This window comes from Empidonax traillii, unplaced genomic scaffold (assembly GCF_003031625.1).
Source record: "Empidonax traillii isolate 1590-97213 ecotype Southwest subspecies unplaced genomic scaffold, ASM303162v1 scaffold115:size2055165, whole genome shotgun sequence".
Taxonomy (NCBI): Eukaryota; Metazoa; Chordata; class Aves; order Passeriformes; family Tyrannidae; genus Empidonax; species Empidonax traillii.
The window spans coordinates 533,382-547,187 of NW_020955308.1; the positions used below are offsets into that span (position 1 = coordinate 533,382).

The 13,806-nt window shown below is 37.1% G+C and overlaps 1 protein-coding gene across 3 annotated transcripts in view; it reads right to left on the minus strand.

Annotated features, from left to right (window-relative positions):
• Positions 1-13,694, minus strand: part of PIBF1 (progesterone immunomodulatory binding factor 1) — a 106,721-nt gene extending 93,027 nt beyond the window's left edge. For all 3 annotated transcript variants that reach the window (XM_027882965.1, XM_027882964.1, XM_027882966.1), the window contains exons 1-5: positions 13,511-13,694; positions 12,518-12,821; positions 11,991-12,091; positions 9,606-9,804; positions 5,203-5,322 (exon numbers count right to left, since the gene is read on the minus strand). In XM_027882965.1, the coding sequence (XP_027738766.1) occupies positions 5,203-5,322; positions 9,606-9,804; positions 11,991-12,091; positions 12,518-12,769 (672 nt within the window). In that variant the 5' untranslated portion in view covers positions 12,770-12,821; positions 13,511-13,694. The remainder of the gene's footprint in view (positions 1-5,202; positions 5,323-9,605; positions 9,805-11,990; positions 12,092-12,517; positions 12,822-13,510) is intronic.
• Positions 13,695-13,806: the final 112 nt, after the last annotated feature.

Consider the following 13,806-nt stretch of genomic DNA (forward strand, 5'->3'; position numbering starts at 1 on the left):
ATTGTAGATGGGTCACTATCTGCTCACAAAAATTTAGAAACAAAACTGTTGACCTACTCCAAAACAGAGAAACTCTGAAAGAAAAGTAAGAAAGAGAAGTTTTGGCCTAAGTGCTTCTATAGCAAAAGAAAGTGGGGGAATAAAAAGTTCTTTCTCTGTCTGAGCTTATTAGAATCTTCAGTGAAATATTCTCATGTGAAAAGAATACTTGAGATCATCTTGCATCACAGAGTAGTATAATTAAACCATCTGGTACTTCTGAACAGCTAGCAGTCAATACAAGCCACAGCTATGCATCGAGTCAGAGTTAGAAAGATACTGGACAGAAAAGGGAACTTTCATAGATACATCATTTCCTCGAGTCTTGGGCATGTTAAACTGCTCCCTCAAGCTCATAGTTACTGGTAGAGGATCTTCTTTGCAACTTTTTTTTTCCTGAACAATATTAAGAATAATCAATGAGAGAAAAACAGCGCATGTAATTCATCTTAGACTAAGGCCTCATCTGTCCATTCTAGAAAGAGCTGTGAAGACCAAGTAATCAAGGCACTGCTTGAAAGAAGTGGTGCCAGGGGGCTGGAGAAGTGTTCTACATTGCAGTCTTTACAAATATGCAAACTTTAGGAGAAATCTGAGGGATCACAGTCCTTCAGGAGTACCAAGAACAGCTGCAGTTTTCTAACATTCGGATACATCTAGTGCCAACAGATCCTTTGAGTGCAAAAGCTTAGTTTATTCTTTGAATTCTTTTATTCCTCCAGCTGGAAAACATTATCAGAGACAAAATTGTTAGTTATGTCTAGCAAAGCTTGACAGCTACTAATCCTGATTCAGGGACAAAGTCTTAAAAGAGATCTTTGTCCTACACATAACCAGCTTTCTCTTTAGGCTAACCATAGGTTTTAGATATTGTCATACTATAAATTTTATAGCAAGTCCTGAAGGCAACTTTACAGAAAAAATAACTGAGGAAAGCAAGCCCTGATAAACCTGTATCGAGACCGAATTCCAGGAAAACATTGCCAAGAAACTCCTAGCCAGAAGAAGAAAGCAATACTTAATCTTCTAGAGCTATACAGAAAAGCAAAGTTTCCTTCCCAGACTCTCTGTCAGTCTTGAGAGAAACTCATGTGTAGTAAATTACATCTGTTCGAGGGAAGGTTCTAGGCACTTTGGAAGCAAACAACTGAAAACAGTAAGCTGATGTTCAGCACGGGAACACACACATCAGAAGCAAAGGTTTTGTTTCTGGGAAGACACCACTATAGCTGGACTTCCTTTTCTATCTGTACCTCCAAAGGTGGTGGTGCCAACATTACTTAGTAGTAACGAAGTACTATGCACTATAAAAGGAGAACTACAAAGAGCCTGTACTATACGTTTAGTAACAAGTCAGTCAGAACTGCAATACCAGGAACTCGTAACCACTTCCACTGCCTCCTCCTGGTCTGTGGCTGCTGTACCTTGACTCAGATGCAACAATTATGCACAGAGGGCCACTAACTTAGCAGTTGTACAGTAGAGTCCCTTATACTGACCACCTTTAAAACGGAAAGTGGCAACAAATACCTTTTGACACTAGCTGTGTTTATCAGGCTATGTTCCAGTGGTAGAAACCAATCTTCACATACTATTTTCTGCTACCAGTTGTTAGAAGCAGCTCCTCGCCCTACTGGGTCTGAGTTACAGATTCAGCAGCCTTTGATTAAGTGCTAAGAGCAGCCACACACAGCCAACAAGAGAAGTTTACAAAGTCAAGAGTTGTCTCACTTTTCAGCACACTAAGAATTAAATGAGTGCTAACAGAGGCTAACACACACTAAGGACCTCCTGACCCTTCTGAACAAACAAAATATATTTTCATGTACCTTGAGTACAAATAAAGGTGACATTCAGAAGATGCCCTGAAGTCAGAAATTAAAGTTTTTCTAATACAAATGAATTAATGAATTGCCTAGAGATAAAGAACAAGTGAATTTGTCAAGTCTTAGAAGATTAGTTTCTAGAAGGCTAGAACGACAATTCAATTTTTACAGAACCAAGCTTCATACCTGGTACAGCTGCTCATAAGCTCAGTTGGCTGTGAGGCCACAATATGAGGCCACTGCACTCACTAGGTCAGGCCAGGTCTGTTATGCCAAAACCAAGTATGATTGGTTTTTGTTTGGTATGGTTCCCTCCCACCCTCCAGGGGAAAAAAAAAAAAAAAGACATCATGTAGCAAAAGAAGATTTAATGGGTTTGAATACCTGACTTTATATAGCCAATACTGAGTCAGTATATGGGCTCATCATAACAGCATTCAGTGAATAGAACTGCTCTGCCTTATTTTCTCACAAAACAGTATAAAAAGCTCATGATAGAGAAAACAAAATAATTTACGTCTCTTACATTCACACTATGAAACAAGAAGAGTAAAATTAGAGCTCATCTCCCTCGACCAAATTAAAGGACTACAGCCCTTCTGTCACAAAAAACCAGAACTGATGTCATGCAATGGTTGTCTTATTTGATGAATTTATTTCACATTTAAACTTTCCTAGAGTTGACTTAATATATTAAGAACAAGTTTGAAATTTCCTTCAAACTTTTTCAATTCTTCATTGGCTAGATAGACTTTCCTATGAGCCTGGAACTAATTCTCTCATATACCTCATGACCCTATTTCTGGGTGAATTACTTACTCAAACCTGGACAGTCAGCCATGAACAACCAGAAAAGCCAGCAAAATCCCCTTTCTCTAAGCCATTAATAGTTAATAGAAAGATTTGGGCTAAACATGTTTTTTGTTCTTTCCATGTTCCACAAAGGGGGAAAAACCTGTGCTGAAACTCATTAGAAAGAGCCTTAATGATATGCAACAGTAGAAAAGAAAAAGGAATGCTTATTGTAGGAAGTGGTTAATTCTCACAAAGAAAAAAAACCACAAAAAAACCCCAATTGTCTTAACTTCAACGATTTTGTATTTCAAATGACTGTATTATCAGTTTCCTAAAGAAGCTTTAAACTCAGAACAGACACTTGGTTGATAAGCCATGTAGAGAAAAGAAATATTGCAGTGGTTGGAGAAAACTTAAAATTTAAGGAATATTGGATGGAAACCCAGAAGAAGGTTTCAAAGAGTAATAATTATTAAATGACAGGCAAGAAACTTTGGCAACTATGTTTCATGTACCTGGAAAAAAAGAATGATTGAAATACCAAAAGAGCCCACCAAACCTCCAGTAAAGAAGAGTATAAGAGCTTAGGTAAGGCTCTGAAAAAGACTTTATTTCCTACTGATAAATTTCCTTGCAATCACTTTTGGCCTTATTGAAGGAGCTCAAATAATAAGTTACCCCAGCAGTACCCCTTGAAATCATTTCATAAACTGCAAGAGATGGTAGGCATGCCTGCTGCAGTGTACCAAGTACATCACAGATTCTAAAGTACCCTCACATACCAATGATGCTCTTCTTCACTTAATATCTGAAACAGCCTGAGGTACCTTGTTACACTGACACTTACCAAGTCACAGGGTCAAATCTGAACTTGCCAGAATCAAACTACAGAGGCTTAAAAAAATCGCATATCAGGTCACTTTTCATTAAATACCCACACCACACCATTGCTATGTGTAATATACAGGGTGAAGACTTGGGTTTGGGTGGGTTTTTTGTACATATTGAAGAACTCTAGTAAGTGATCTTATCTGAAACCTGAGAATTTTGTGACATTACATCATATCTTCCCTGATTTTTTTTTCTAAAGAGTTACTAATTTTTACTAATTGCCTCTCGCTTTAGCATGTAAATAGGGTATAGGCATTTAAAGAACCACCTCAGTTCAACACAGGCAACATTTTAGTGCTTCTTTCGCAATGATAAAAGCAAAGCACAGCACACTTCAAACTTGGAAAAACAGATCAGTGGGAAAGGTGGATAATGCCACCATGTGGTGTAAAAAGAACAAAACAGGAAGTTTCTGTATTAAAAAGGTCGATGTACCGAGAAAAATGTTTCTAGCACAACTTTAATTATTGTTATCTACTATCTTGTTAATTTGCTTTAGCAAAAATTAATATAGATGTCAGTAAAATCTCAGAAGGCTAAATCCTTCTGAATAATTTTATTAAATTAGAGCATATTAAATGTACAATGAAGGAAAATGCTTATGTAAGACGAAGTGAACAGGATTAATTTAATCTTAGTTATGACCAGAGATATCACAAAATAATGCTGAACCACATAAATTCACAAATTTTATTGACTACTTTTTCTAATTATCAAAAAGAGAAATTAAAATAATTTCACAAGATAATCTTGTGTAAATAATTTCTCCTTACAATTGGTTATTTCATAAGTAAATTTCAGAGGAGGGAAAAAACCGATAAATAAAAAAATATTCTCAGAAGCAGTAAAATGACAGTGGCATTTAAAATCCCTGATAGCCATGACTTTGATAAATATACTCTGGGTACCCGAAAGTATGTTATCCCAACTTAAAATTTATGTGGAACTAAGCTAAAACACAAATTACTCTAGCTATATAAATGCTAAAAATACTATAAATATTCAAAAATACCTTAAAAACAACATGTTTCTTATATTGTTTCAACTCCTTTGTTCTTTGAAAATAAAAATTAAACATATTTATATAATTTGTTTCTCTACTTCTGATGTTTATCCCTTACTTGAAATCAAATTATCTTTCTCTTTAGTACAGAAATAAATAAGAAAATTAAAATAGAAAAAGCTGAAAAGCATAGCAAAGAAAATGCAACCACAAAAAATTATTAAAAGTATTTTTTTACATCATCAATACAAAATGTGAAGCAAATTACTACCAAGACATCACCATCTCAAAAACTATACACTGAACCATCATGGTGCCTTCAACTGCTGCTGCGTGGATCTCCTGTCTCAGCTTCCCCACCTTGAACCTTGCCCCCAGAAAGCATCAGCTGGTCACAGAGTACCCTGAATAGTCTCATGAGTACATCTTGCAGGGCAGCCATGGCATAAAATTAGCTATTATACAAAAATGTACCTACCATGTTTCTCTTTTCCCTCCCTGCCTCCCTTTCCACCCTCTTCTTCCCCCAGTAATTTTATATAGAAAAAGACCTTCTATATCTTACCCATGAATAATGATTTGGAGAATGAGGTTTTCACAATATATATATTTACAGTTTCTTAACTGAGATAACTAAGAAGTACAGACCTCTGTCAGAGACTTCAGTTGGGATTTGTACCCACTTAATTCTTCTGTTAGACTCCCCTTTTTCATCTGTAGATCACTTAGTTCTTTTCTTAAGGAATGGACTACTTCATAGAATCGGACCTAGAACAAGAAGATATATATTCAAAATTGAGACTAACAAAACTGCCATTGCAAAAGTATAACCCTAAAAGCAATAATTCAACAAGTTATTTCTAGTGCATGACAGAAACCTTGTTGGGGAGTTGGGGTGAGATGAAGGAAATGTTACAGCAAAAGCAGCATCTTTCTTCAACCTTTGAAATAAGAAATAATCAAAATGTGTTTGGCACTGAACAAAAGAGAGGAATAAAGGTAAAGATTGCATTGCTGTTCAACTAAGGCAGCTCCACATCAGGCAGCCCCATAAAAAAAAAAAACCACAGTTGCTAATGGACCACATGGCCCCATGTACTTGTGCCAAACCTAGAGCCTTATTTGATTAACAGTGTAAAAAGAGAAAAAAACCAAACCCAAACAAACAAAAAACCTATTTAGCAATAACCAACTGAACTTGCTAACTTCCCCCAAGCCAATATAAATTTTTATGAGGTGTGTGGAAACGGAGAAAGATTAATTTTTGTTTTCTGGCAGTTCAGTGTGCTGAATTTGCACCAAGAAAAATGGAAGAGCAAGCGCAGGAAAGCAGGAACAGCACATAACCAGGAAGAACTGATACGCATACCCCTCACACACCTTCAGCGGTAACATCTTGTTATATCGATTCAGCTGCATCAGGCAACTAGCCTCTGAAAGACTTTATTCTGCTAAATTAACAACAAAAAATCCTTGTAAAAGGATTAAAAATAAATTAAAATCTGTAACACATAGTCCTCTCTCTTCCCCCATTTTAGTAATAGCCATATTAAGTCTTATCCATAGCACTTTTTCAGAACATTTCTATTGACCAAGAAAAAAATACTAGAAAATACAGTAGTAAAACCATAAAGTCAGTAAAAAGTAAAAAGAGACAAAACAAAGAAGAAAGCTTTTTTGGTATACACCCCCACACATATACACAGAGGTTATTACTCTCAGATTAACTTAATACCTTAAAATGTTGGTTTTGGGGGATGGTGAAAAGAACAGTTAATTAAGCACTGTTTTCATACAAAAGCTGCTGCATACCCTCCATCACTAATGCTTTGTTTGATATATGATTAAAGAACACAAGAAAACACAAATAAGTGACCACTCAGTAGCAAGCTGTACTATATTTCCATGCAGAAGGAAGACAGACAGGTCTCTGTGTTTTGCTACCTGGAAGTAGCAGAAGACAAAGTAAAGTTCCAGGTGTATTTCACATAATTGAGAGCATACAATTCCAAAAAACACAGAAGCCATGGAAATTTGCCATGTAAACATAGATGTAGTTTGCTTTATACAATAAGGTAAGTGTGCAACATGAATGGAAAATTAGTACTTATAGTTTCAACTGTAGGATCTGATTATTCAACTGATCATTCTTAATAAAAAAAAATAACCTTGATTATCACTAATTGGTAACCATTTAAACCATCGTGTTTTTTTCACACCTGGTTTTCCAGTAAGCTCTTACTGTAATTTCCCTAGGAAACGTAACTTATGCTTTCATGCCACATTTACTTCTCAAAACACAACTACCTTAAAACAGATTTCCCAGTAGAAACTAAGATATCATGAGATACAGGTATCAAGAATAAATGTATTTGCACAGCCCTCCAAAGAAAAGATAATTACACGGCAACAAGAAAGTGCAAGTGAATGCAGCAGATGAGGGTGAGGTTGTAGTAGAAATTCAAGCGTTACTGTTCTTTAGCTAGTCTGATGTCCAATAAACATTCGTGTAACTCAACAGTCAAAGCACACACTGCCTCTTTCCAACTCAACAGAGCAGAAACAAAAATTACTGCAAATGGGATTTCCAAAACATACCTTAGAAATTATAGTTTTTATATCAATGTGCTATAAGCAAAGAGTTACTATTTTCTAGGCAATTTAAAAAAAAAACTTTGCATGTGCCAACCACATTTTATGGAAAACTACAATTAAGGTAAAAATGGGTGGGTGCAGAGGATGAAAAAGTTGGCTTCTGTTAAATGAAGTTATGTGGAAGCAGTTGGATCAGTTAACTGCCTTCTTAGACAAACAGCAACTGAGCTGTAGTTAGCAAAATGATACAACTGAAAGACATGGCAATTAAAATCAGATCAAACAGAATTCGCAGATACTGTTTTTAAACAACTTGCTGCATTTTTTTTAATGACACAGTACACAAGAGGTTCACTTTACTGAACAAACTGAATTGGTGCTTGGCAGCCAAAACACTTAATGGTCTGAAGTAGTTTAAGATTTTGCAGATACTGTTTCTAAAAAAAAATCATTCTTTTAAGTGGTAATAATAAAAAAAAAATCTGAATTTTTACTTTGAAGTTATAAAAACACAAAAGCATGATTTTCAGAGAAAGATGCTTAAAATATTTTTCAGTTGTCATCATTAAGTATTAACTAGTCTTAGTTCTAACATGTCATTACTGCACCACTTTGTGGAAGAACAGTAAAAAACATCTCACATTTGCTTTAATTTCAGTATTTTAAACTTGAAATAGCTCTATATACAAAATCTCCATTTAAGCTCTTCCTGCTGTTTGTCCATTATACCAGGTTTCAAACAAAGTCTAAGCATTGCATACATGTTTACTTCTATCCTGAAGATTGTAAGGCAGCATTTTATAACTGATAGAAATTTTCAGACTTTTTTTTTTTTTTTCTCATGTTGTCTAAGCAGGACCCTTTCTCGCCAAGGAAAATTTTACCCTAATATCAGTAGACTAGACTGTTAGTCTGGAGGTAGAAATTTCAAATGCCTGAGAAATACAAAATTCTTCCTTAGGCAAGCAAAGCAGAAAACAACATTCCTTTCAACATCCTTTACCTAGCCTTCAGAAGCCAAATGGATGTATAGACAGGATAAGCAAAACATTCTGTAGCCTCCTAGCATCTGCATCAGCTGAATAATTCCAAGTAATGATAAACAACCACTGTGCTGAACTGATACTTTCCGGTTCACACTAATCCTCTGGCTAAAAGAAGTTGAGAGAATAAACAGCATTTTACTACATCTTTAGAAATGCCTTTTCTGGGAAAAAAAAAAAAACAAACAAACAAAAAACAAACAGCCAAACAAAGTCACTTCTTCAAAAGAAAAAGTGACATATAAAGAAGAAAGGGGCTTCACTGAACACATAAATTACAGTAGAGTTTTTAGCACAGAAAAAAGTAGCATTTACTGGTTGAACACAAGAGGAAAAATTGTGGTGCAGAAATCAATGAAAACCCCTCAAATACTTCTGTAGAGGGCAGTAGATACGGTAGACAGCTAGAGGGTATTAATGTAGTAGGGCCCAAGCCTTAGGATTTTCCTAGTGCTTTCAAAAATTTGTGTTTTGGAACTTCTTAAAAGAGACTTTGCCATTCTTATCTAAAGGATAATATTGTGAATTTAAGGTACACTGTATCATGTGTTTGGTCAAATAGGAAAAGGCCAGATGGAAAGTGTAAGGTTCTTTTTAAAACATCATTCTGGGATTCCCCAGACTTCCCCTCTACTGGAATGCAGTCATAACAGACCGATTCAAAAGCACATCTTCCTCTGAAGGTCCTTCATTTCTAGGTGGACATGAATAAGAATTCTAGGATTATAGACTGGCTTCTACTCTGTGAACATCCCTTTACTTCTAAAAAAAAAAAAAAATACATCAATTTACAGTTTATGGGGGGTTGACCCTGCCCAGCAGCCAAGCACCTATATGGCTGGTCACTTACTTGCTGCCTCTAGTGGGAGCAGGACAGAGGAGAGAGTGGGAAGAATAAAAACAAGAAAACTCACGTGTCAAGTTTTATAAACAGTTTAATTACTGAAGAAAAGAGAGGTGAACTTAATAAAGAAAAAGCAAAGACAACCACTCACCATCTCCCACAAGCAGACTACACCAAATCACTCCCTGAGCAATAAACACCTTGGAAGCCACCACCACCCCACCTCCTCTTTCTTCCTCTACCTACAATTTTATTGCTGAATATGATGTTAGATGGTATGGAATATTCCCTGGGCCAGTTTAGGTCAGCTGCCCAGCTGTGTCCTCTCTCAATCTCACGACCATCCCTATCTTGCTGGGTCAGGGGGAGGCAGAATGGGGCAAAGAGAAGGCCTTGATACCGTGCAAGCATCATTACGCAACAGCCAAAACACTGGAGTGTTACCAACTGTTCCAGCCACCAACCCAAAGCACAGCAAGATTCAGGATGCTATGAAGAAAGTTAACTCTATCCCAGGCAGGCCCAGGATACAGCCTATATTTTAAACTAATACAAAACAAAATACTCACAGAAACATATTCAGAGATAGAAAGCTGATCTTCGGGAAGAGACTTTAGCTTCTCATAGCAGTCATCTGTTAATTCCAAATCTCTCAAGCTATGACGGATATTTCCAGCCCTCTCCCTCAACTGATGATTTGTTTCCTCCAGCTGCTTCTGTCTCAATAAAACAGTTTCCATTTCTTGTTTCATTAGAGCTTGATGTTTTCTTCAGGATTGATTTGAAAAAAGAAGACATTAAGTAGTAACACAAGTGACAAAGCTTTGAATACTCTGGCAAAGGAGTGAGCTGTGTTCATTTTGCAAAGGGGGAAATTTACACAGATTAGTTAATTAGCACAAGAGTGTATACCACCACGATTACACTATCATACCAGATACAGTATATATAAAAAAACCAGGAACTTTATAGTCACTGACAATACAAAGCTGAATCTGAGAAGTAACAATCTCCACATATGCTGACTTGAATTTATACATAAATCTTAATTTACCAATCAAAAGGTTAAAACACAAAAAAGCAGAAAATATTTCCACAAAAACCCCAAGGAACTACTATATCACCAAATAAAGCAATAGTAACTTCAACTTGTGTCTAATCAAGTTTCAGCACACGGATGCTCATGGTCTATTTCACACAGAACCCTTAATTTTCTAACAAGTGTAACATACAAAGTTGGGGTCCTTAAAAAAAAAAACCACAAAACAATCAACAAATGAAACACCATTACATTAAAACAAGTAACCTTACTTCCAGCCTTAAAACATCACCATTACTATCATTAGTGACAAGGTATTATACAGCAAGAGAAACTGCACATCAGTTAACGATGTTTCAAAGTGTTTAGTTTATTTTATTCAAATCATAGAATCGTAGAATGTTATGGGGTTGGAATGGACTTTTAAAGATCATCCAAGTCCCAATCACCCCTGCCATGGGCAGGGACATCTCCCACTAGACCATGTTGCTCAGAGCCCCAACCAACTTGTCTTTCAACACTGCCAGAGATGCGGCACTCACAAACTCCCTGGGAAACTCATTCCAGTGTCTCACCACCCTCACAGTAGAGCATTTCTTCCTAGTATCTATGGAAAATTTCCCTCTTTCAATTTCTACCCCTTACTCCTTGTCCTATTACTACAGTTCTTAACAAGGAGTCCCCTCTGGCTTCTCCGTAGGCCCCCTTCAGATACTGAAAGATTGCTATGAGGTCTCCACACAACCTTCAAATCATAGACGACGGACCATTTTTTTTTTGGAGGCTTTAGCTATAACTCTTGAAAACATATCCAAATTAAATCATTCTTTACAACATAGTAATTCCTGTATTATTTAAAAAGTAATATCAAAAATGCTAGCTAATACTACAAGGTGACATCTGCCCCACTGGTTTACAAAAGACAACAGAAAGTCTGAGCAAAGCAGTCACAAAAGGACATATTCTTTAAAGTGTACAATTCTACTAAATGGGAATAAAAAGTGAAGACTGACAAGAAAACTAATGGAAAGACTGGGGAAAGGAAAGCAGTTCAACTTTTTTATGCCTATTAGTAACAATTTGCACATCAGTATTTTTTTACTGAGTACCCCTGTGATAACTCAAGTATGGCAAATATAAAAATATTCCACACAGAGTGACATACGTTTTTCTGACACAATCAGCTGCTCTTGGTTGAAAAACTCTGCTGTAACTGATCTCAGGTCTGGCTTCACATCCCTAAATCTGTTCTAACCTTACTACAGAATGTGACTTGGAATTAGCCACATTCTGTAAGCTGGTGCATCCTTTACTGTAACATGAGACTATGTAAATAATGCTCTTCCTTCACAGGTGTTAAAACATTTAATTGACACAGCAGTTTGGAGTAGCCTTCTAGCCAGTCTATTCTTCAGCTACAGGTAACTAAAAATATTTCAAAAATCTAAGATGAAAAGTGAATTTCTACATCATCAACTGAAAGCATTTCTGACAAATCTGCAATCTTGACTGGAAATGCTAAACATTATTCTCTTACCTTTCCCAAGTCATCTACACCACAGTTATTAAAAATTCAGTTTAAACTGACGGAAATTCTGCCCCCTCTGCCTACTCCTTTTGCTCTTTATTGGTTTTAAGAGCATTTTTATTCCTCTTTCCTATTAAATGTTGAATCAAACTAACAATAAAACCAAAACCACAAATTTCAGCCAGAGAGAGTTGAATTCAAATTTACTTATATGTAAATTAAATATGCAAATTACACTTTTAGAATTAAAATATTAATATAATCTGCAAAAGAAACCCTATTCTTGCAATTAATAATTATCTGCTTCTGTTAATAACTTATTTATACAAATTCAACTCAATTAATGGACAGTGAAAGATGACGTTCTTAATTTTACTTCCATCATACCTAGCATCTTCTTGCTGTAATGCCAACTGACTATCCAGTCGTAAAGACAACAGCTGCTTTTGATGGATTGCATCATTAAGCTTCTCTTCTAGCTCCTCGATCTAAATACAAAGAATGTAAGTATAAAATGAAGAAAAGTTACCTCAGTATTTAAAAAAAAATATTTTACAAAGAAGAACAACTTGAGAGAAAGAAAAAAAGTGAAGAGCCCAATGCTGTGGGAAGCACAACAATGATTGTCTAACAAAACCTCTAAATATGCTAAGGCTTCATTGAATATGATATGGATTTTGTCTCAAAGAACTAAAAATAAAAAAATACTTAGTTCTTAATTGGGTCTTTTTCAACCAAACAGCTACTTGTTCATTGAACTTCAAGTTAGGCTTAAACTCAGAGCAGCAAGCCAATGAAAGCAGGCTTCAATCATTCAATTCAAAGAAATTTTTTCAGAACAGAAGTTTCTACCATACTCTAAAAGCACCAAAACCAACAAAAGAGTATATAATGAAAGGAGAAACACTCCTTACCTTGGTCAAATATTCCACTTTCAAGTTGTCAATCATCAAGTTTCTTTGAGATAATTCTATTTTAAGCAGCTGAAGGTTATGGAGCAACTCCTTTCGTTCAATCAGTTGCTTAGTGATTTTTACAGTACCTTCTTTCTCTTCAGAGGAAGAAACATCATCAGTTGGCATTGTGGTTTCTAAGCTAATATCTTCAGATTCCAAGGAGCTAGAAATGTTTACTTTCTTGATTTCCTTTGAGCTTTCTTGCGACATTTTCTTCCTTTATTTGTAAAGCTTTTTTTACACTATACTTTGAGATGAGCCCCTTGAAGAGTTAACAGCAAGAATCAAAACAAATGAAAGGCATTATGTCGTTATGAAAAATTAACCACTTAAACTAGACAACTAAGCAAGTAACCCTTCTCAGTATCACGATTTGTTTTCTTTTCACCCCATAAAAACATTTTGACAACTCTGAAGAGGGCAGTTGCCTAAGGACTCTCTTTCTTAACAACTGTTAGCAAGCGTTTTGACCACAATAAGCTAAATACCAGTGTGAATCTAGCTTACTAGTATCGTAAACACGTGTAAGCTGTCAGAAGTGCATGCACTGAAAACTCGGGAGACCCATGAGGCATAACACGACTTTCTGGATAAAAGGGTAAAGGGATACTTTGATCACAGAATCACTTAGGTTGGAAAAGATCTCTGAGACCATCGAGTCCAACCTATGACCGAACAGCACCTTGTGAACTAGACATGGCACTCAATACCACATCCGCTCAGGGACGGTGAGTCCACCACCTCCCTGAGCAGTCCATTCTGATGTCTAATCATCCTTTCCGTGAAGAAATTTCTCCGATACCCAACTTTAGCCTCTTCTGGCGCAGCTTAAGACTGTGCCCTCTAGTCCTGTCCTTACTTGCCTGGAAGAAGAGGCCGACCCCTACTCAGCTACACACCCCTTTCAAACACTGCCTGCCTCCCCTGCAGCAGTACCTGCACTGTTCTTACCACTGTTCTTCCCAGCAGCCACGCGGACTTTTACAGCCCCCAGGCACAGACCAGGGCTGTTTCTCACAGGCGGTGCTGCTCAGGGCCCTGCCGGCAGAGGAGACGCCGCGCTCCGAGCCCGGGCCAGCGACCGCGGGGCTGCCACCCGCGGGGGCTCCCCGGGGTCACAACACCCTGCCTTCCCCACGGCAGGCGGGGGCGGCTGCGCACTGGACGCCACGAGATCCAGAGCGGTAACTGCGGGGGGTGCTGACCCAGCCCGGCGAGTCCCCAGGGCAGCCCCCCGGGCAGCCCCC